The sequence below is a fragment of the Primulina huaijiensis genome, chromosome 2 (genome assembly GCF_012295235.1).
Source record: "Primulina huaijiensis isolate GDHJ02 chromosome 2, ASM1229523v2, whole genome shotgun sequence".
Lineage (NCBI taxonomy): Eukaryota > Viridiplantae > Streptophyta > Magnoliopsida > Lamiales > Gesneriaceae > Primulina > Primulina huaijiensis.
The window spans coordinates 24,675,897-24,698,467 of NC_133307.1; the positions used below are offsets into that span (position 1 = coordinate 24,675,897).

The 22,571-nt window shown below is 31.6% G+C and overlaps 1 protein-coding gene across 3 annotated transcripts; it reads left to right on the top strand.

Annotated features, from left to right (window-relative positions):
* The first annotated feature begins 1,857 nt into the window (after nt 1–1,857).
* Nucleotides 1,858–15,321, top strand: LOC140970857 (suppressor of RPS4-RLD 1). Of its 3 annotated transcripts, none has more exons than XM_073432807.1 (24): nt 1,858–2,122; nt 2,574–2,683; nt 3,423–4,114; nt 4,868–4,912; nt 5,064–5,165; nt 5,243–5,323; nt 6,710–6,776; nt 7,154–7,254; nt 7,354–7,461; nt 8,156–8,226; nt 8,720–8,776; nt 9,194–9,302; nt 9,427–9,507; nt 10,232–10,318; nt 10,805–11,011; nt 12,155–12,486; nt 12,857–12,943; nt 13,073–13,172; nt 13,614–13,705; nt 13,807–13,845; nt 13,971–14,061; nt 14,565–14,662; nt 14,743–15,044; nt 15,303–15,321. In XM_073432807.1, the coding sequence occupies exons 1-23, from the start codon at nt 1,998–2,000 to the stop codon at nt 15,029–15,031; spliced, it is 3,171 nt and encodes a 1,056-aa protein (XP_073288908.1). In that variant the 5' UTR covers nt 1,858–1,997; the 3' UTR covers nt 15,032–15,044; nt 15,303–15,321. The 3 variants fall into 3 exon arrangements, with proteins under 3 accessions (XP_073288908.1, XP_073288907.1, XP_073288906.1); XM_073432806.1 differs by having other exon boundaries at nt 15,307–15,321; XM_073432805.1 differs by lacking the exon at nt 15,303–15,321 and having other exon boundaries at nt 1,859–2,122; nt 14,743–15,270.
* Nucleotides 15,322–22,571: the final 7,250 nt, after the last annotated feature.

A 22,571-nucleotide genomic window follows, 5' to 3' on the forward strand; every position in this document is an offset into this window, starting at 1 on the left:
ACACACACACACACACACACACACACACACACANATTGATATTTGAATTGTTGAAATAAAAATAAATAAAAATAAAAGTGTGTTGAAATTAAAACAAAAAATAAAACAAAAGTATAATATTAATATCATATAAGGGTAAAATTGGAAAAAAAATCGGTGTCCTCTCTAGGTAGTTATTATCATGTTCTCACACTTAATATAATAATATAGATTTACGTGAATTTAAAATAAGTCATTATTGTTAATAAATACAAACGACTGTGTACACATGTTGTGTATGTGACATTATATGTACTTGTTACAATGCACACGCGATGCGTGTGTGTACAATCTTTTTTATTATTATCGATGAATTAAAGTGAAATTTGACAAATTATGGAGGGACTAAATTGATACTTGAATTGTTGAAATAAAAATAAAAGTGTGTTGAAATTAAAACAAAAAAAAAGTGTAATATTAATATCATATAAAGGTAAAATTGGGAAAAAAAAGTTGGTGTCCTCTCTAGATAGTTATTATCATGTCCTCACACTTAATATAATAGTATAGATAGTATAGATATCATATAAGGGTAAAATTGGAAAAAAAGTTGGTGTCCTCTCTAGGTAGTTATTATCATGTCCTCACACTTAATATAATAGTATAAATATTATATATATTATTTTGAAAGTTTCCGTTAATTACAATATTCAACAAAATTAAATAGGATATAAATTTAAATATATATTGTGTTAAAAAATAGTCTTGGAATTGAGAATAAAGATTCACCAAATGTGGTTACTCTTTAACATATATGTGTACATATTTTGTTTTGAACGTTCTGCTTTAATTATGCTATTTAGAAAATTTAAATATGATATGAGACTTTGTAACATGATTTTTTTAAAATCATAAAGTATCAAAATTTAAGAGTATTCCAGAAAGTTAAATATGCCTTAGGGTTAAATGTGTAAAATGACATCTTTGGAATTAAGGAAAAGACTACACCAAATGTGCAATTATCTTGTTTTATAAATAGTATATAGTATAATGTCTAAATTATCGAGAGTGAATTTCGTGTTTGATGCATAAAAAATAAACTTAAAACATTTAAAATTGTAAATTTAAAATCCATGATTTCAAATATCTTAATCAAATTACCATAATATACAACATAATATCACTATGTTTTGTCAAATTTAAGAAGTGAATTAACTAAATCTCATAACATGTCTCAAACCGACTTATAGACACTCTTACCCGGCTCGGCGTTGGTTTAATATGAAGTCGGATTTAAACTCTAGTTTCTTATAAGAGTGAAAAGCAGGACATTAAAATATTATGAATTTTAATAAATTGCCCTTAGCTTATTTAAAAATTGTTATTGATAATGAATTTTCAATAAGAAAACTTCATTCATATTATTAGTCAGTAATATTCATTTGAGATTTTTTTAAAAAAATTATTGGTTTGGAAGAGAAGAAAAAGGAAAAAACTTGTGTGAGACGGTCTCACGGGTCATATTTGTGAGACGGATCTCTTATTTGGGTCATCCATGAAAAAGTATAACTTTTTATGCTAAGAGTATTACTTTTTATTGTGAATATGGGTAAGATTGACCCGTCTCACAGGAGACTCACGCGAAGAAAAATTTGCTATTGTTTTCCCCCATAGATGTAGATACAATTTCATATAAAGGGTCTTTTTATATAATTTTTTTGAAATTATTTCAATCGGGCTGGGCCTGTTGACTAAACTTTTTATCACGGGCTCTTTCGTGCGGGCTGGGCAGTCTAGTGTCTGACCGCGTTAATTGAAATTACGACGACGTCCTTCCTTTCTGTGAGTGATATTTGTCAAAATCTCCTTGTTCCGGCTGCCCGTGGTACTTCTTATTCCAGTTTTCCATATCTGCCCCTCATTTCTCCGTCTCGCCCCAAACACGAGCAAAGAACGAAACTATTACATACAACCGCATCTGATCTATTCACTCCTGTTTAATCCAGATTTTGTTGCCAATGGCGACGGCCGCGGCGGCGGAGCGGATTGAGCTTGCTAAGCTGTGCTGCTCGAAGGATTGGTCAAAGGCAATCCGCGTTCTCGATTCTCTCCTTGCTCACTCCTGCGTTATCCAGGACCTCTGGTAATTTTGATTTTGGATTTTGTTTTGCTATTTAATTGTTGGTTCTTAAATAATGGGATTTCGTGCAGTGATCTATTATTTTGGTTTTTGGTTATGATGTGTGGCTTTCGGCAATCGAGCGTTTTGCTCTAGCTAATTATTCATGCTACCTAAACTAACTCTGGATGGTTGGGTTTTGTGTAAAATGATGTGTTGAATTTGATTTTTGGGCTTTTGTTGTAATGATTTTGAGTTCAGTGGTCAAGCGCTTTTGTTGTAGCCAAGGAGACTTGCTATTTTAGTGCTAACTCTGGAGCACTTGTTTTTTTTATATAAAAAATAAATTCTGTTGCGATGTACTGATGTTGAATTCAGCAATTGGGCATTCGGCTTTAGCTGATTGGATCTTCGGAAATTGTTCTACTGAATTTGATATACTTTTTATGTTTTCATTGTGGTGATGTGAGTTCAGCAATCGAGCATTTTGCTATAGCCAATTGGAGTTGCATAAGCATGCAATAAAGGATTGCGATAAGGCGTTAAAGCTTGACCCTACGCTTATCCAAGCCTATATACTAAAAGGTAATCTTTCTATCATTTATCGACATTTTTAATGAGTTCACTTTGATTGATGTGAAACAATGGAATCAGATTTCATGAAAAAATATACGTCAAGCATGGAATTTGAAATGGTATTTTTCAGTATCTATGCTTAGTGTCAGGTGAGGTTCACGCAGTGCCTTAAAATGTGAGTTAGTTTTGGTCAACTTTTTGCTAATACGTGCGCGATATGCAGAAATATAAAGAATTTACTCTAGGTTAGTCATCTTCAAGGTGTATCATTGGTGTTAAATGTTGCAGAGTGAGCATGAATAATTATTAAGGCAAAATGTTGGTAGTTCTTTGTAGTTCATTGGTTTTGGTTTAAAATTGGATTACTCATAATAAAACATGATTTTCACTGCCAAATTAAATGTAAACTAAGCGTAGATTGTACTTATTGGATACAACACAAATTTTTAAAGATTTTAAATTGGTGAACCTTCCTTTTATTATATGTCTCATTGTGTTCTTTGAATCCAGGTGTAGATCTATAAATGTAGGTTATGGAAAAGATGAATGTTGTGCATTCTTTAGGCGGAGTTCTCTCCTATGATTGCCGTAACTGTATGAGGGGGCTAGTGATTTTTCCAAATCAAAAAAACTTTCACTGTCATTCGATCAATTTTATTAGTCATTATTAAATTTAAAATTTTATTTTATTGTTTTATTCTACATGACTTTATATTGCTCAACCTGATCTGAATTCTTTGAGTTCCAGGTCACGCATTTTCTGCTCTGGGAAAGAAAGAGGAAGCTCTTTCAGTGTGGGAGCAAGGTTATGAGTATTCTGCTTCTCAGTCTGCAGATCTAAAACAACTTTTGGAGTTGGAAGATCTCGTGAGAATTGCAAAACAAAGTTCTACTTCTACCTTTTCAAACCATGAGATGGAGTCAGCTGGTTCGTCATTCCCGGCATATGAATCTATTATTTCAATGGAATCAAGCGAAGTATCCGACAGCCATGTCAGGTCAAATGGAAAACTTGAACCATTCAGCAAGTCAAGTTATCAATGGGAGGTCAATGACAGAGTGAAAAACCAGTCAGGTCTTAATGTCAATGGAACTAAAGTGCTTGGCAGTCCATCAACCAAAAATCAAGAGAGTCAAGAAAGAAAAACTAATGGGATGTGTGACAAGACTAATGGGATGTCTAACAAGAGTGATGGAATATACGACAAGTTTGCAGGACAGTCTGGGTTGAGTGATTCAGCCGAATCATGCATTGATTCTTCAGTGCTTTCTAATGATTCTATTGATTTGTCTGATATCTGCAGTTCATCGATTAATATATCTGACATACATCATGAATTGCTTGACGAGGACAAAAGGAGCAAAAAGTTCTGTGTTGCGCGGATATCAAAGAATAAGTCAATAAATGTAGATTTTAGATTATCAAGGGGCATTGCGCAGGTAATTTCCACCAGTTTCTTGGTATTATGATAAGTAAAATAGATCCATTTCTGGTTAGTAATCGTAACTTGAATTAGCGATTTTTGGCTTTTAATGTTTCAGAATTAGTTTGATGCTAACTTTGTTTAATTTTTCCTTGTTATTAAGTAGATACTTCGTTTTGTTTTTACCATTCATAATTTTCATGTACGCCCCATTTTTCATTTTGGTGCAATTTGACTTTGTATGTATTCAATAAAATGACAGTGAGGGTTCGGAATATGCGTGACTGATGGAAGTTACTCTTGACTGGGGAATTAATGTTCTAAATTTTTTTCGAGGATAATGCAATTTTCTTTTTGGATGTTTCATACGATGTGAAGGAAAAACAACATGAATCCCGGTACTTTTGTATCTTTGAGGCTGTGACGTGCCAAAAAGTAATTAGTGAACATGTGACTTTGTGTTATATCCTGCTGCTGCTGTTTCATCAATTAGGTGATTTTTTAGCCCATCATCTCACTTTTCTAAGAAATCGAATAACTTTATCTATGTCATGATAAGTGGGCCATTTACCTTCAAAAGACACCTAGAGCCAGAGTTCTAATGGTTTATTTGAGACTGGGGGAATTTATTAGCAAACCATTTTGAAGATGGTGCTTTGTTAATTAAATGATTCAGCATGTTTCAAGATTGCTATTGTGTTCTACTCGTCGAAGGATATTGTGATTTTTTTTTACCCAATAAGTTATGATGTTTTCTATATTTTTGCAGGTTAATGATGGAAACTATGATCATGCTATATCTATTTTTGACAAGGTCGATAATTTTTTTTCTTTCTTTCCTGTTTTCAAGTTTGTCATACGATTCAGAAAATCAACGTCTCTCCATGTTTTGCGGTTGGAAGGCAAAAATAATGTTTGCCACAATGGTTGTTTCTCAGGCATTCATGTTTTGCTTCATGTTTCAGATACTACAGGAAGATCCTGATTACCCCGAGGCACTAATTGGAAGGGGAACAGCTTATGCTTTTCAACGAGAATTACATACTGCTATTGCTGATTTTACAAAGGTATGTTTCTACAAATCCAGTATTAGGGTAAAACTTAGTCTTTAAAGTTGGATACACAACATGGTTGTTTTGAATAGGCAATACAATCAAACTCATTAGCTGGCGAGGCTTGGAAACGTAGAGGGCAAGCCCGAGCGGCCTTGGGAGAATCTGCTGAGGTGGAATTACTCTCTCTTATTTTGAATACATCTTTTTTAAAGGAATTTTTGTTAGTTAAATTTCCTTTGATGTAGTTCCTCTGAAATTGGTTATGTGTGTTCTTCTGTGACTGAGAAAGCTGGTTTTCCTGTCCTTCCAATCTTTATTGATAAAGACCGTAGATTTGATCAAATTTAACTTTCTCCATCAAACCCTCTATAAAATTTCAATCAACGCAATTTGCAGCATTCATTGTGTGAAAAACTGTATGTTCTACATGTTCAAGAAGCAGCAAACAGCCCCCATTCTGGACACCCGAAGTTTCAACATTGTCCTCTGTTTTTGTCATTTGATAACTTCATTGAACAATCATTGATTTCACTATTATGCTTTGATACTCTAATCATAGTGATAATTGACTTTCTGCATATGTTATATGTCATGACATTTTTTGTTTAACATGTGTCACATTCTCTAACTAACTATAAAATTTGTAGCGGTATGTTGATTTGTCATTTTCAGTAGATGTCCACAATTTTTTTTATGGCTTCTTTCTCCAGGAAGCAATTAAGGGTGTTAATGTTTGGCTTTGTTTTCGCTGCTTCCAGTTAGCTGTTTTGAGAAATGATTTTTTTGAAAAATATTAGGAAATGAAGTGTATGTTCGGTTTTGATTTTTTTTTTTTCACAAAAAAACTTATAGTTGTCAAATCATATAAACATTTGTTTAGAGATATGATATCATAAATTTGTGAAATAAATAAGAGTTTTTGATTCGGTCATTTGAAATATTCCATATTAATGGTATGTGGATTTTTTTAGGCGTAACATCGTATAATTTCATATAATATAACAACATTGTATTTTTTAGGAAATATGAAAACATGAATTAAAAGTAATGGTTTTGTTGGGAGATCTGAAAATGAGTTTTTAGAAAATAATATGAAAATAAGATGGTGTTGTCTTTGTTTCTAAAGATGAGAATTGGTTTTAAAGAACAAACCAAACATATTTTAGAAAATAATAATTGAGATTGACCTTGGGAGGTTATTTTCAACAACGAGTTGCTTAAGAAGATTATATTTTTATAATCAACTTGGATTGTTATAATGTTGTTGTCCATGGTAGTTTGAGGAAAGCAGAGGATGCCATTCAGTAGAGATTGAATTGAAGATATAGAGATGGTTTGTGGTGAGGCATTGGTTGGGGCTGGGGGGCCAGCACTGTTGAAATTTTGTTACCATAAATATTAGCATATTACATGAGAGTTGCATTGATATTTTGTTTATGATCCACTGGATCCTTGTGGAGATATCACAAACTAGTGATTATGCAAGCACATTCTGTGGGTGTCTTTTTTCGCTTATTTTTGTAGGCATTAACCTTCCCATTATTTCTTGGTGTCAGGCAATTGCTGACTTGACGAAAGCGCTGGAATTTGAGCCAAACTCGGTGGACATATTGCATGAAAGGGGTACTTACAACGACTCAATAATATATGCTGTTGTTTTATGATTTGATCCAGTTTACCTCAGCCTTTATCATGTTCTTAATGATCATATTTCAAATTAAATAAAGATAACCCGCGTTCTTGGCTATCTCTTCTAGTCTGGGCAAAATGGTTTATTGATTCTATTCAAATAACAGATATATGAGATATTATTTCATGTTGGCCAAGCAGATGATTTCTGCTTTAACATCGTTAGGACTCCAGCATCTAGACTTGTTTGTTGCACGTTGTGCTTATCATGAAAGATGAAGGCTCCTTCCTTCTTTTGTTTTCCCCCTTTAAATTGCTTGTTACTTTGTTAGGCGCTACAGAAATAATCATGTTAATATAAAAACTTGCAGGTATTGTAAATTTTAAATTTAAGGATTACGAAGCTGCTGTTAAAGACTTAACTGCATGTGTAAATGTTGACTCAGATAACAAATCTGCGTACACTTACTTGGTCAGTCCACAACAACTAAGCTTCAGTTACTTATGTTCAGCAAAGTTAATGGCTTACACAAAAAGTGTAGAGGTAAATTGTGTTTGGTTTGTTTTATAGGGTTTGTCTCTATCCTCACTTGGTGAATATAAAAGAGCTGAAGAGGCACACCTGAAAGCAATCCAAATCGATCAAAATTTCCTTGAAGCTTGGACTCATCTTACACAGGTATTATTGAGTGCATGCATAGTTGTCTACGAGTTCTTACCTTTTTCTCCTGCAAAGAATGATTCACAACTTATAGGCATGCAGCATACCCTTAGAAACCAAATAAATATCTTAATTTTTCTGCAAGTAGAGAGCAAAGAATGTAAAACAAACTCAATGCTTCCTTTTCATCCGTGTTTCTGAATTTTGGAAACTATAATGATGATGCATGTGGTAAACTAAAATTTGTTACATGCCTCATATGGTAAACTAAAATTTGTTACATGCCTCATGTGGGAGCATTGTTAAATTATAATGAAAACATTTTCATTCAGACACATCTCTAAGCATCTCAGACTAACCTATCTTCCTTTACATAGGCTAACTTGTCAGACACCAATTATCTTTCATACTTCCATATCCCATTTATTTCACCCTGTGATGATCCACAACAGCCTTTCAACTTGTTCCTCTGCTATAAAATGAAGGAACATGGTGATTTTCTGGAAAAATTAATCCATATTTACAATCCATCACAGTTTGTTGTTTCAATATTTGTTAGAATGATATCTCAATTTGTGTAAATTGCAACTTGCTTGTGACACTTAATCCTTTCAGTTTATGGAAGTTTGTGAGAGCACATAGATTTCCTATCTGTTATCTGATCAAATCAGATGAACAGTAATTCTAGGTGATGTTTTGAATTTTTTGACAGTTTTATCAAGACATGGCGGATTCAGAAAAGGCTCTACACTGTCTTCACGATATTCTTCAAATTGATGGCAGGTACACAATTTTTATGATGTTTTAGTTTCCATGCTTATATCTAGTGTTTTCCGATATGAGTGCCGAATGATTGATTGATAAGGTGTTTGAGTGACTGAATACTACGTATTGAAGTAAAACAATAACTTGGTAAATTATGTTCTGAATTTACTTCTTTCCATTATGTTACTTGTTTCGAATTTCGTCACTATGTTTTTCCATTTTTGTTATCTCATCTAGTGCTCCGCGTATGGATTTCTCTTACGGGTATTTAATTAAATATCGATCCTGGGATACAATTTGTGCATTTCTGTTGAATTTCTTTCTAGATGCTGCCCATCTGCCCACTATCTGTCAACAATTAATCTTTCACCAGTGTTTTAACGAGCCTAGTTGCACGTTTCCCAGCATTGATAGTGGAAAAGAGTCTCATAAGCTTGAGGGGGTTGAATATAAATAGATTTGATTCATATATGTAGATGAAGCATATTGAAAATTTTATTTTTGTCTGTAGGTTTGCCAAAGCATATCATCTACGTGGGCTACTACTCCATGGGATAGGAGAGCACAGGTAAAAAATTTGGAAGCATCTGTTGTTGATATAGTAATTCTATGAAGCTAGAAGTGCCAATTGTTGTAAATTACTGTCGAGTGTTTGGAACTCAAGATGTAAAATTAAATCTGTTTTGTGATCATGCTCTCTCGCGATTCTGAAGCTTTTGTTTAAGTTATTTTGTAACTTCGATCTTCGAGTACATTTCCTGTCAGTTCTGTTTCATTTCCAATCCAATGTGTTATGTTTTCATTTGTTTAATTATCTCACGTATTTTTAAATAAATCTCAATAATTTAAATATATTTATGTTTATGTATTATCATGTATCTTTTAAATAGTGTGCTTGGGTTTGATATGACCATCTCTTGCAGAGTGTTTTCATGTGTTATATTTTTACTGATCTCTAAGTCTATTTTCTTATTGATGGTTACAGGAATGCAATTAAGGAATTATCGGCGGGATTGAGCATTGAGAGCTCCAATATTGAATGCCTTTATTTAAGAGCGTCTTGTTATCATGCCATTGGGGAATTCAAAGAGGCGGTATGAGAATTTCTCTCTATTCGCTGTTCCATTTTGCACTTTAACTTTCTCTCGGTGGTTTTGTTAATATGTAAATATTCTTTTTTAGTTTATAGCCTGACATCTTGTGAATTTCATCGTGCAGGTGAAAGATTATGATGCGGCTTTAGATATTGAATTAGATTCAATGGAAAAGTTTGTGCTCCAGTGTTTAGCCTTCTACCAGGTGATTTATTTTTCATTGTGATATCATTGGAAAAAGCTTCAGGTCATTTCTTTTTTTACAAGATTTAGTTGATAAAATGTTTATGTGTAAATAAGTTCCACAGAGAGACAACTTGTGTGCTGTCAAAAAATTTCAGAAGATCTATTGTTTCCCATGGTTCTAATAAAAGCTATAAATTTTAAATTGTTCGATAGCATTACTGCAAATGACAAACAAAGATGCATTTACTGTTTCCTTTCCTATCTTGGTTCCTCACGGTAATGGGTTTTGCTGAATTTATTTAAATAGGTGGTTTCTGAGAGAGACATGCAGAGGTTACAGAGGCAAGATGGAAAAGTGAATGGAAATTCTCTAGTTATTTCATGCCCTAGTTTAATAGATGTTATACCTTTAAATTGTTTGATGTCACTGCCTTAGAGTTGTAGTAATATATGGTGATCAAATCCTCACCTTTACAGAAGGTGTTGAATTCTTGGTGAACTTAGTCTATATAGAAGTTTCTGGAGGTATATTACGACTGTTTATCTTACAAGTTTAGAGTATAACCCCATGAAAATTGTCTAAATATGTGAAGTTTGTTGACACTGACGTAATAAATTGTGGTAGCTGGTCTTGGACAAGCATTTTCTTCTTTACTTTGTTGATGTATATGAATGTAATCCAGACATCAGAACTATAGGAGCTAACCATTGCCTTGTGCAACTGTTCTACTATGTTTTTGCAGAAAGAAATTGCTTTATACACTGCTTCAAAGTACAACACTGAATTTAGTTGGTTTAACCTTGATGGTGATATAGATCCCCTATTTAAGGTAAAGTATGATTCATAACCTTTTCTTTCCATATCTATTTCCTTCAGTCACATCTTTTTACATGATATTTTTCTTGGATCCCCCAAGTATTTTGTATCACCAATGAACTTTGAATTAGCATAGAACCAAAGAGAAGACCAATATGCATGGCAAGTAAAATAGCTATATAATTCACGCAAAGCATTGTTAGAGATGCTTAGTAGTAAATTGTGTGTGATTAGTAAATGGATGCTTTTGTTTATTGTAAATGTTGGATCATGTGTTTTGTTCATTAGTTTGAATGTGAGTTGTGAACGAGCTTCTGGTTGGAGAGGATGGAATTGTGGTTGAATGATGTTTATCCAATTCAATTTAGCTAAAAACATTTGACTGGAGAGAGGATTTATTCTTAAATGCGACTGCAAAAGGGTTATCTATTCAATTTAGCACATAAAATTTGTTATGTATTCTTGTTTCGTTATTCATAGTCCTCCCTACTTTTCCCAGGAATATTGGTGCAAAAGGCTGCATCCGAAGAATGTGTGTGAAAAAGTGTACAGGCAACCTCCTTTGCGGGATTCTTTAAGAAAGGGAAAGCTGAAAAGGCAAGAATTTGCGCTCACAAAACAAAAGGCTTCACTTCTACAATGTGCAGATTCTATTGGCAAGAAGATCCAGTATCATTGCCGAGGATTCCTACGCAATAGACGTCAGGTGATTCACATTCAAATGAGTTGGTATAGAAAAAAGATAATTTTTCAACATGGTACTGCCCGATTTATTTTAATTTTTATTTTCACGAGAAATTACATTATCTTAAGCTTTAGTTAACTTAAATGCCCAAATTTCCAGACATTGGGCACAATTTAGAAAAAAATTATTTCATGATGATTTCCTTCAATTTATGTACGTCACTCATATGCCTTCCTCCCCTTCAATAGATACTCTGTGAGTTAGATTCTCATTCCCTCACTGCAAGGTGGCGCAAGCCATGCATATGTTTCTAGTTTTTTCTAATCGTTCGGCTAGAATGACATTTGACTATTGAGGATCACATTAGCAATTATTATTGTTTTATATCTGATGAGGGATATCTAGCGTACTCATTTATTTAACAAGAATTATGTCATGAAGTGTGGTGGATTGTCAAATGAACTACAAACATAAGTACAGCTATAAATGTAGTTTGAGAGAATAGCAGAGAAAGAACAAAACTTCACTTGTATTATTGCTTTGAAAAATAATGGTTAGATACAATGAATTTATAGACTCTTAAGTTAACTAAATTCCTAAATCTAAGGGATAACTAGATACCGATAATTCTAATCCTAAAAATTCAAATATAAAAGAGAATGGAAACAAGATCATATCAATCTAGATAAGCCGATGATAATCCTATCAATCTTGATAAGATGAGGATAACCCAATATTCTACAATATATACAATATATATATTATGGAACTCAAAACTAGGCTCAGCATGCAACTGGTGTTGTGTCTATGGGAAAGTAGAATTTGTCAATACTTTTACTGTGGGTACTACCGGGAAGATAATCAATAATGCAATTAAATTGGAACTTGACCATGCAATGTGATGTTGATTGAGTCATGAATTGATCCTTTGTTTTTCTACCACACATTCTACATGGTTGTGATTGTTGTGGCATTTTCATTACTTTGGAGAGGAAGCAACAGCAACTTGGTATTGTGACAAATAAAAGCTTATACAAAATACTTAACAATCATTGAAGCCGGTCACTGTTTGCCATTTTATTTTCTTTTTCTTTAACCTGGTGTTACTGCTATATTTTAGCTTTGTATTAACTGATTCATTCATCTGAACGTGAAATGCACCAGTACCGAATGGCAGGACTCGCTACTATCGAGATTGCACAGAAGGTTTCAAAAGTTTGGCGTTTGCTTCAAAATGAATGGAAGCAGTCAAATAAAGGCACTTCGAAGCAGGGGAAGAAAGTCAGGAGAAAAGAAAAACCCAATACTAGTCAGAACAGAGGGGGTGCTGGTTGTAGCACTAGCAGTTTCTCTGAAACATCAGTGTCCTATAGCACGACTGATGATAGATCATTTGGACATCCTTCAATGTCATGGCACAATGTTTATTCTTTGGCCGTCAAATGGAGGCAGATATCTGAACCATGTGACCCAGTTGTATGGGTTAACAAGTTGAGGTAATTTTTAGTTTATTTACTACATCAAAGATGGCCAACTTTAAGGGCCTTTCTATCTATGTGTATGTATCAGCCTTGTGATTTTTATGGTTTGTACTTATTCTTGGTTTGAAGATTCTCAATTTGCCCTGGAGACGAAAAGTCACCCTTTATTTACAGGCTCGGGGCCACATTTATCTGTTATTTTCCAATCCGTCAGAATGAAGGGCTTCTGTGATCGCTAATTAGGAGACATTCTGATCACGAGAAATTAAATTGTTAAATATGCATGAATTTGCAAATATGCTTATATGTATGTATATGTATGCATATGGACACAGCAAACCATGGTTGCTGTTGTCTCTGATTTTTGGACATTCTTGTGATTTAGTGAGGAGTTCAATTCTGGATTTGGTTCCCACACTCCGCTAACTCTCGGGCAAGCCAAAGTTGTGCGCTACTTTCCCAATTTTCAAAGGTGAAGAATATATCTGTCTTTCTGATAAGTTGGGGCTTTGTATTTATTTCTTTTAGGAGAAATTTTTTTTTTTCTCTTTTTTTTCTAAATTGAACTCTTTTCAACAATATCATTGTTTGTGATATGCAGAGCGTTAAATGTTGCTAAAGAAGTGATAAACACCAATAAGCATGTGCGAGACAAGAAGGACAACATGATAAGTCTTCACGAAGATGAGAAATTGCAAGAAGTGAGTTATATTGTTCTCTCGTGGACACTTATCATCCACTGTTCTTTTCATTCTTGATTTTCATTGACATTATAACGTTCTCTTGATTTTTGCAAATTAGAAAGTCATTTCTGATTTAGTTATTTATGGCGAAGGGTTAGGCTTTTAGAAATTTGTTTGATAGGCATGTTGTACTCCTTAAGTAAGGTGCAGAGCCGGGCAACACAATACCGAGATTTAATATTTTGGTCCAAGAAGCTGAGAAATCCATCCGATTTTAGACGGCATTTATGATCACATTTAGATTTAGTATGGTTCTATTTGGAATCACACTCATCATTCTAAATAATTACCATTGGAGAGTCGAGTTTATTGTTGTGGATATTATGGAACATCTTTTTTACTATTTGCATTATATATGTATTAATTACTTACGTTGACCACTTTACATGCAATGCGCAGATACTGAAAGCAGAATCCTGCTCAGATCTTTATAGAACTGTGGGTAGGGACTTCTGGTTGGCTACTTGCTGTAAAAGTACAGCAGTAGAGGGGTATCTTTTTCTTTTAATGTTCCTTAATTATTGTATTCCTTTGTTTTTGCGGTCCACTTTTTTAAGTACTCATGTTTAAATTTATCGTGTTATTATTTCAGGAAGGATCTTGAAGGTACGAGAATCACCCTAGTAAAATCGTATGTTACAACTCCTTTTTGGCTACTGTTGATTGATTATATATTTTGAATTATTTATTAATTGATTTTTTGGTGCTGGCTTAATGTCCAAGGGTTATGTTTGCTGATTTATTTCTTTCCTTCAGGGGCGATAATGGTTTTGACTTTGCCATCAAAACACCTTGCACACCTGCGAGATGGGATGATTTTGAGGTGGAAATGACTTCTTCGTGGGAGGTATCTCTTCCGAACTTGGGGCTTGTCAAGTACTGTCTCGAGTCTTTCATCACCTGCTTCATAAGTCTTCTCTTAAATCATACGACACCATATACACGGATTGAATTCTCCCTTTAGGACATTGGTTAGGTTTGGGACAGTGAGCTTTCACCAAATTCAATGATTAGGTTCCTTGACATCTTTTAACGCACTATCATACTTGACTTCATTGATGCTGTTACATACTTGTGCATCTGTGTATGTCATGTTCTTTGGCCTGCGACAATTTTTTCCGTTTGATCCTATATTCTTTCACGGTCTTGGTGGATGAAGAAGCTTTTTGAACAAAAATACTTTTTTTTCATGTTTAAACATAAATCGCTTCTTTTAAAAACACAGCTTAATAAAGTAAGGTGGTTTTTTAAGCTAAGCATTTATGCATCAAACTAGCTTAGTCTCATTGAATCCTTCTAAATTCCGATCAAGTCTCCGGCTTCCCTGAATTGATGGATTTGAATATCCAGGCACTTTGTGATGCGTACTGTGGTGAAAATTTTGGGTCAACAGATTTTGATGTCCTTGAGAATGTAAGGGAGGCAATTCTAAGAATGACATATTATTGGTAAGCTCAGAACTGCAATTTGAATTATGAATATTTAGGGTTTCAGTTTGCCACGGTTGATATTGAACTACCTTTTTTAGGTATAATTTCATGCCACTGTGTCGAGGATCTTCCGTTGTCGGATTCGTGGTGTTGCTTGGCTTGTTTCTTGCTGCTAATATGGAGTTCACAGGAAGTATTCCAGCTGGTGTCCAGGTGGATTGGGAAGCAATTCTGGAATCAGATCCTAATAACTTTGTATCTTCTGTAAAGAGTTGGATGTATCCTTGTCTCAAGGTCAACACATCATGGAAAGGCTACCCTGACGTGACATCAACTTTCGAAACAACAGGATCAGTACTGGCTGCACTGAGCACCTATTCTAATTGAGCCATTTGAATAGGTAAGTCAGACGATCTAGTGTCTGAACTTGGAATTCTTGGATTCTGATTTTTCATAAAATGTCGCAAGGTTGTGTATCAAGGCTTTTAAATATATCAACTCTATGCGTGTTATGAGTTTCAAGTAGACTAGATAAAAAAAAAAAAATGTGTAGTTGTCAGATTTCATAGATTTACCATATAATTAGCTGCTCTTTTGGTTTGAAATCGGTCAATAGATTGAATCCTGACATTGGTATCGATTGCTCTATTAATTCAAGATAGGTGGGTGCACATCCAGCTATTCTTGATTCAGATTTTCTCTCATCTTGTATGTGAGTTCGACTAAGAGTATTATTTTTTATTGTGAATATCGGTAGGGTTGACCCGTCTAAAATATTCTTGCTGTTCCTTGCATTAAGGCTGTATTGGTTCTAGACTTTTAATGATTTTTGTGAATTTTAAAAGATTAGAGATATTCAATCTAGATTTTATATAAATTCTATAAAAGTTTAGTGATATCTTGATGTAAACATTTGTAAAATTTTAAAAATTCATGTGATATTCAACTTGATTTTTAAAAACTCTAAGAAAATCTAGAGGTTTTTAAAATCTCAATAGACTTTTAATGACTCTATGTAATTCTATTAAGTACAAGAATTAAAGCTTAAGGTACAATTATAAATAGTCAAAAAAATGTTTTTGATTCAAGATAAAGATTTGGATGAACATTTAATTGAGAAATATATTAAACTCGTATACTTTCATTTTTTAAGAATAATATCAATACGAAAGCTAATTAATTCATTTTTTTTTCATGTGTTTTTCTTTTTCTCTGGATTTTTTTTAACATTTTTTTATTGGTAACAATAGTTTAAAATCAAAAATCGTTCATTTTATTTTTCGAGTTGTAATCACATATATTTATTAAAAAAATAAAAAAAATTATTATGCTACATAAAAAAAATATAATATTTCCTTGATTCATTATTATTTTAATAAATAAATTGTAGTTTTTTTATTAATTATTATTATATTACGTTTGATGTTTAGTTATTTTTTTATAATTTTAGTTAGTTTGTATTTAAATTTTGATTATAACTCATAATTTATATATATGATAGGGAATAAAACATTTTATTTACTTGAATATATATATATGTGTGTGTGAAATGTGTGTTTGATACATTGATATACTTTTAAAAACTTAAGAACACAAATATATAATGATAATTATATTATATTAAAATTTTATAAAGTTAAACTAATTACAAATATTTTGATATTATTATTTTTATTTTCATGTATAAATAATTATTTTGTTTATTTATAGACATGTCATAAAAAAATTGATATATTTTTTCAAAAAAAATTTACTTAATACTTAAATGAATGAAATTATTTTAAGTTTTATTAAATATTGATATTGAAAAGTATTGTAGCATATTTTTTTTAAAAAATAGCAATTAAATAAATAAATATGTAGAATTGATTTGAATAATTGAAGTTTAATTGCAATAAATTTAGTATTGATTTATTTATCATATTTCATAAATTAAATCAATAAGTAAAAATATTTATATTGACAGCTAAAAATATTTTAAATACATAAAATTTATTGACGTTCAGCTGTTAGTTCAAAGAATTTTTTTAAAAAAAAATCACAATCATAAATTACAAAATACATAGGGTTCTATGAAAAAGCTTATAAATATCAATAAAAGTCATGCAAAATAAATGTACAAAATTTGTGAAAATCTTTAAAAATATGTCATACTTTATCAAGGTTACATATTTATCAACTTCACAAAAGTATGTTACCTAATAAAGTCAACAAATCTCTATAACGCACACCTCTTTTTATGCAGGGTGTTGTGAACTTGTATCCGAAACATCGTGAAAAATAGTGATCGTATTAGGGTTAAAGTGCTATGTTTATCAATTGATTGTAAATTTATATACTTAAATTGTCTGCGAGATATTTACTAAAGTTTCGTTATCAACCAGAATAAGATACAAAAGTAACCTCTGATCTGTTGTCCTCCATATATATGTATTTTCTTTTTAATATATGGTTTGGTGGTGTTTTAATATTGAGTTATGACTGGATAGTTAGCAAAATAATCGTGGACAAATATTTTTTTTGAAAAAAAATATTCCTCTCAAGTGCATTTGTATACACTTTGAGTATGATTAATTTGCAAAATTTTAGTTTGAACAAGGTTATTTTTCGAAATTTTTCATACTTATCTCCACCATAATGTAATAAAAAAACCTCGCTAATAGCCGTGATAGAGCAAGGGGGGACTGGAACCACATAGGTGCCTGAATCAAGAATAATTTGACTTTCAAATAACAATGAAGAATTCATCGTGTTCAGTGTTCCAAAGGAAATCTTCTCGGTACTAAAATCATTATCCCACAATTCTGTCAAAAAACAAATATATATATCTCATATCCTAAACGCTAATACTCTAATTTTTCCCTAGTTATTTTCGTGAGAAAGTAAAGTCATGGGCCTTTTCTTGTCTAAAATTAAAATTTTACCAATATGGAATTGACAAGGCCAACGGATATGTCAAATAGGCATAGAGGAAGGGGACACAGCACAAATTTTTGTACGTAAATAAATAAATGTAGAGCATGGACCATCCTACATTTATGATGCCATGAGAATCCAGCCAAAGATGGCCAGAGCCGCCATCAAAGGTAAACTTACCCCGTGATATTGTACGTATTTGATGCAACATAGGACAAGTTTTCTGTTTTCAAAAAATTAGGCTATTAGCTGATGTTTTATAATGCAATTAGACAAATTTCGTGGCATGTTTGTATGGCTTTTTTTTTAATTAATCTGGTTTATATATAAATAGAAATAATATCATAATTGTAAAAATTAATAAAAGATTATATTGTAATTTAAAATAATAAAATGAAACTGTAAAAATCAATGTGAGTCATTTTGTAATCTGAATATTCTTGTGGGAAGGCATGAAGCTACTTTATCACTACAAGGGGAAATTGTTATCTCATAATGTCCCGACTGATAGGACATGCTCCTATTCAAAATTCATTATTTATCTACTAGTAGAATTTTACTGCCTTCGGTTTTGTTAAGAGTGTATGAGAAAAATTCTTCATTTTGGCGTTGTTTTAATCGCATCGTGATGTCTCGTATTTTGATTGTGCATTATATGTGTAGAAGATCTTTCATCAGGATGAGTTCGAATTATTTGTTATTATCTGTTGGGCGTTTTGGTATGAAATTTGTAAGAGCAAACAAGAATCTTCGAGATAGAAAATTAATATTAGACTGGACTGAGTTTATGTGATGATGGATTTTGATCGTAAGTTTAGTTTGAAAAATGCTATGTCAGAGCATAACTTACAGCAGTATGCGCAGATCATATATGGAAACGATCTCTTCTCAATCATTTCAGATTGGATGTTGATGCGGGTTATGATACCGAGAGTAACAGATTCAGTGTTGGGGCAATATCGTAGAAAGCATATATATAATTAAAATATCTTGTATCAAGTTGTCTTGCTCAATATGATGGATTCTCCATAGTCTTGTCTCATTCCTGCCTCCTGATCCCTCACCCTGTGTTCCAGCTGTAAAAATGGCTTAGGTCCGAAAATTCATGTATAAATGGCGACGAAATCCTCTGCAGATATCCATTTTTTTAAAAAAAATAAATTAGTCAAATTTTTTATCTATAATTAATTGTATTTTATTCATCAATAACGTTTAATTTATAATAATTTGTGCAAATGAGGTTTGTTTAAGCAAAATGTAATACAATTTTAATCATCAATTATAGCCGATGATTTGGTCTCGTATGAACCCACATCGAATAAAACATACTCTGTATGATTTAAATCATTCGATTGTTTACTAATATGGAACTCAATCATAAAATAGATTATCCACTTCCAAGAAAATAAAATTGTTGAAAAGAATATCTTATTTTTTATTAATAATATTGAAATATAATTTATAGTTTTCTTTTTCTAAACTAAAAAGATTTTTTTTGATATTGAAATTTATATAAGTTTATGTCATAATAAAAATTTTGTTTCCATATAATGTAAGATTCTTTTGTGGAATGAACTCTAGATCAAAGAGAGTATATAAATAAGATATCAAGGTTGAGGCATGCGAAAACAGAGAGAAGAAAAACTTTGCATGAAAAACGACGATTAACTTTAGTGAAGAGTTTGCGTGATTAACTCACATTATTTGCTATGTTGTCGTGCGTGTTGTAGACAATAATGGAAGATAACACTCGTGTACAATGTTGGTTGAAGAGTTATTTATGGCTACGATTTAGGCGATAAAGTAGTTGCCTTTGTGTTTTTAGGTCTGGTTTATTTTGGATGCAATTTATTTCCTTGAGTTCCCAAATAAGATAGTTTTCATAAGTTTCATTAATATTGGTTTTGTATAAACTATTTACAATTTTTAGTGAATATTTTATCATGTGGCATCACACAAGTATTTACTTGTATGTGCATATTTTAATATGTCGTGTTCTACTTATTAAAGTTTATTTGTGTGTTAAATTAATACATTCTGCTGTATGTTGTGAATATGTGTTGACAACACCTGCACACAATACTTAAATCTGATACACATAATTTAATTATTGTATGTACTTTTATGTTTAATAGCCCTACACTTATTATCAGCCAAAAATTTACTTCATGGCCTCAACACTCTCCAAAATCAGGCAAAAACTAAAATNTTGGCCATTGGGTGACACGGCGGGCCAAAATCTAATCACACTCTTAATGGGCCCATTCCCAGCCTGGTCTGCTCTTACATATGGGCCCAACCCAATTTTGAACACTATAAACAAATGAAATATGTTTTACTGATTAATATTATTTTGTTTCACATGGCGAATTTATGGTTTTATTAAATGTGAAATGTTAATATTGATTTAATCACTTCTCTTATTAAATAATTTCCGGCTGTCAAAATTAATTTATAGGCATAAAAAGTGTACTTAGAATAATATATAGTTAATAAATAATAATAATAATAATAATTCGATCCATTGTATTTCAACACAATATTTTCCATTTGGTAAATGACATGAAGAAATTTTTTTAAAAAAAATTATTACCAACATTTTTCCTGTATAACAAAAAAAATATTTAAATAAGACATAAAAGTCAAGCACAAATTATTTTATGTTAAAGTTTTAAGAAAATATTTTCCAAAATTATTATTTTTGCTCGAATAGTATTTGAATTTTTATACCTAATTTTATGGAGAAAAATCAGTCACTTACATGGAAAACTCCACGCAATGATGATAATTACCGGAGAGTAAAAATCTATGAAATTATGCTTATAAATCCATTTGTTTCAAGTAATTTTGGGGCTATGTTGGAAAATTAAATTTGGAGTCCCTCTGGGTTTTGGGATAATTTTTTTTACATCTATTGGGAATTCTTAAAATTAAGATGGATTTTCTCTTATATTTATATAGGACAAAAACTTGTGTGAGACGGTCTTACGAAGCGTATTTTGTGAGACGGATCTCTAATTTGGGTCATACATAAAAAAGTATTACTTTTTATGCTAAAAGAATTTTATTGTGAATATCGGTAGAGTTGACCCGTCTCACAGATAAAGATTCGTGAGACCGTCTCCCAAAAGACCTACTTTTTATATAGCCGAGTCTCTCTAAATTTATTTTTGTTATCTCTATTATTTTAATCGAGTTTAAAATAGAGGTGGTTCCGAACCAAAATTATCCAATCATACCATATAAACCAAAATTTTTGGTATAGAAAAATTATATTAGGACCGTATTAATATATCGAGAACATATCAATTATACTGAATACTTGCTATATATCGATATTTTGGTATGTGTCATTATTATAACGTTCAAACCCGAAAAAATATCATATTTGTTGCAATAAGTTAAAAACAAATCAATATTGTTACATAATCTTTAGATAGAACGGATTATATTTTAAAAATTGGTCATTTTATGTTTTTTACTTTCGTTTTCTTATTTTATTTATAATTTCATTAAATGTATTATTCTACTTTAAACTTATAAATATTGCTTCTACCAATATAATAAAATTTTCGAAATTTCATAACCTCTTTTTGGAGACTATTAGATATATAACATTCTTTCCCATTTTCTTTTTTGATTTTTGATCTTCTTTAACTTAATCTTTGATAATTAACTTTCAATTAGAAATCTAATCCTAATTTTTCCAAATTTGCCCTGGTTACCTAACCCAAAATCCTAATTTTTTTCCCCTTCCCACCACACTCCATTAATCGTGCTTTCATATTTTATTACAATATTTAATCATTTTCCTCTGTATTCAAAAAAAGTTTCTTATCAAAATCCTTCTCTATGAGTTATACTCTAAATCATGTTCATCTTTTCTTCTACTTCTTGTTTCCGCAGCATCGACGCCTCGCTTTTATGTCTCTACTATGTATTGTTTTTGGCAATCTATTTTTCCAGCCATTCTTTTATTCATTAATCACGTGAAGAGGAAACACATAAATTTTAAAAAAAAGAGATTAAACATTCATAAATGATAATGCATGGATTTAGGAATTTGGATACAAGAGACAAATTAAAGTAAATAATTGAAATCAATATAATTTCCTTTAAATGAATAATTCTTAATACATGCATACAGGGGTAGACTCAATTTTGGTAAAGATGTTAAAGTTCGTAAAGGCATAAAAAAGATAATTTTTTTACTTTTGGATATTGCTAGTTATTTTTAGGATTTTTGTCATATTTTTTGAGTTGGAGAAAGATATTTATTACAATCGAGTCTCAAACTCGAAACCTAATCTCAAACTTGGGGATGATAAGTTTTGATATAGATTATTGTTTACTGATGAATTCTAAATATTATGATGCAGTAAGTATTGACATTGTCCTTTTATTTGAATTACATGGTCCACGCTAAGAAATATTGAATGCATAACTTAAGATGAGACATTTTGGTTTTGTGTATATTTTTTCAAAGTAATTAAATAAATTAATAATCAGTTCTTCATTGAAAAAAGAAAGAAACAGAGCTCACTTCTGTAATAAAGAAGAAAATGTACATATTAGTCTACAACTTGTGTTATTGGTGAATGGTTGGGAAGGCTGCAATGTTTTAAGAAAGTTGGAAATTTGTTTCTACGAAAAATGATATTTGTTGACAATTTATGATTTAGATGAATTTGGAGATATATGGTTAAAACAAAATTGTTTTAAAAGGATAAAATAGTAAAAAACAAATGAATTAAAATGAAGAGGTTATATTTAAAATCAAGAGTAAAATAGAGGTTAATTAATTAAATCTTCCCCCTATTATATTTTTGATATGATAGCTTCCTTATACCAAGAACCGAGGTATTTTTTTCCCAAAACGAATATAACCAAAATGGAATTTTGAAATGGAAAAATTGTTGGAAACATTCTGCCCGTCAGCCCGTTTAAAAATAAAATAAAATTTCTGCTCTATTTATATCATATTTTACTCACTCACATTTCCACTTTATAT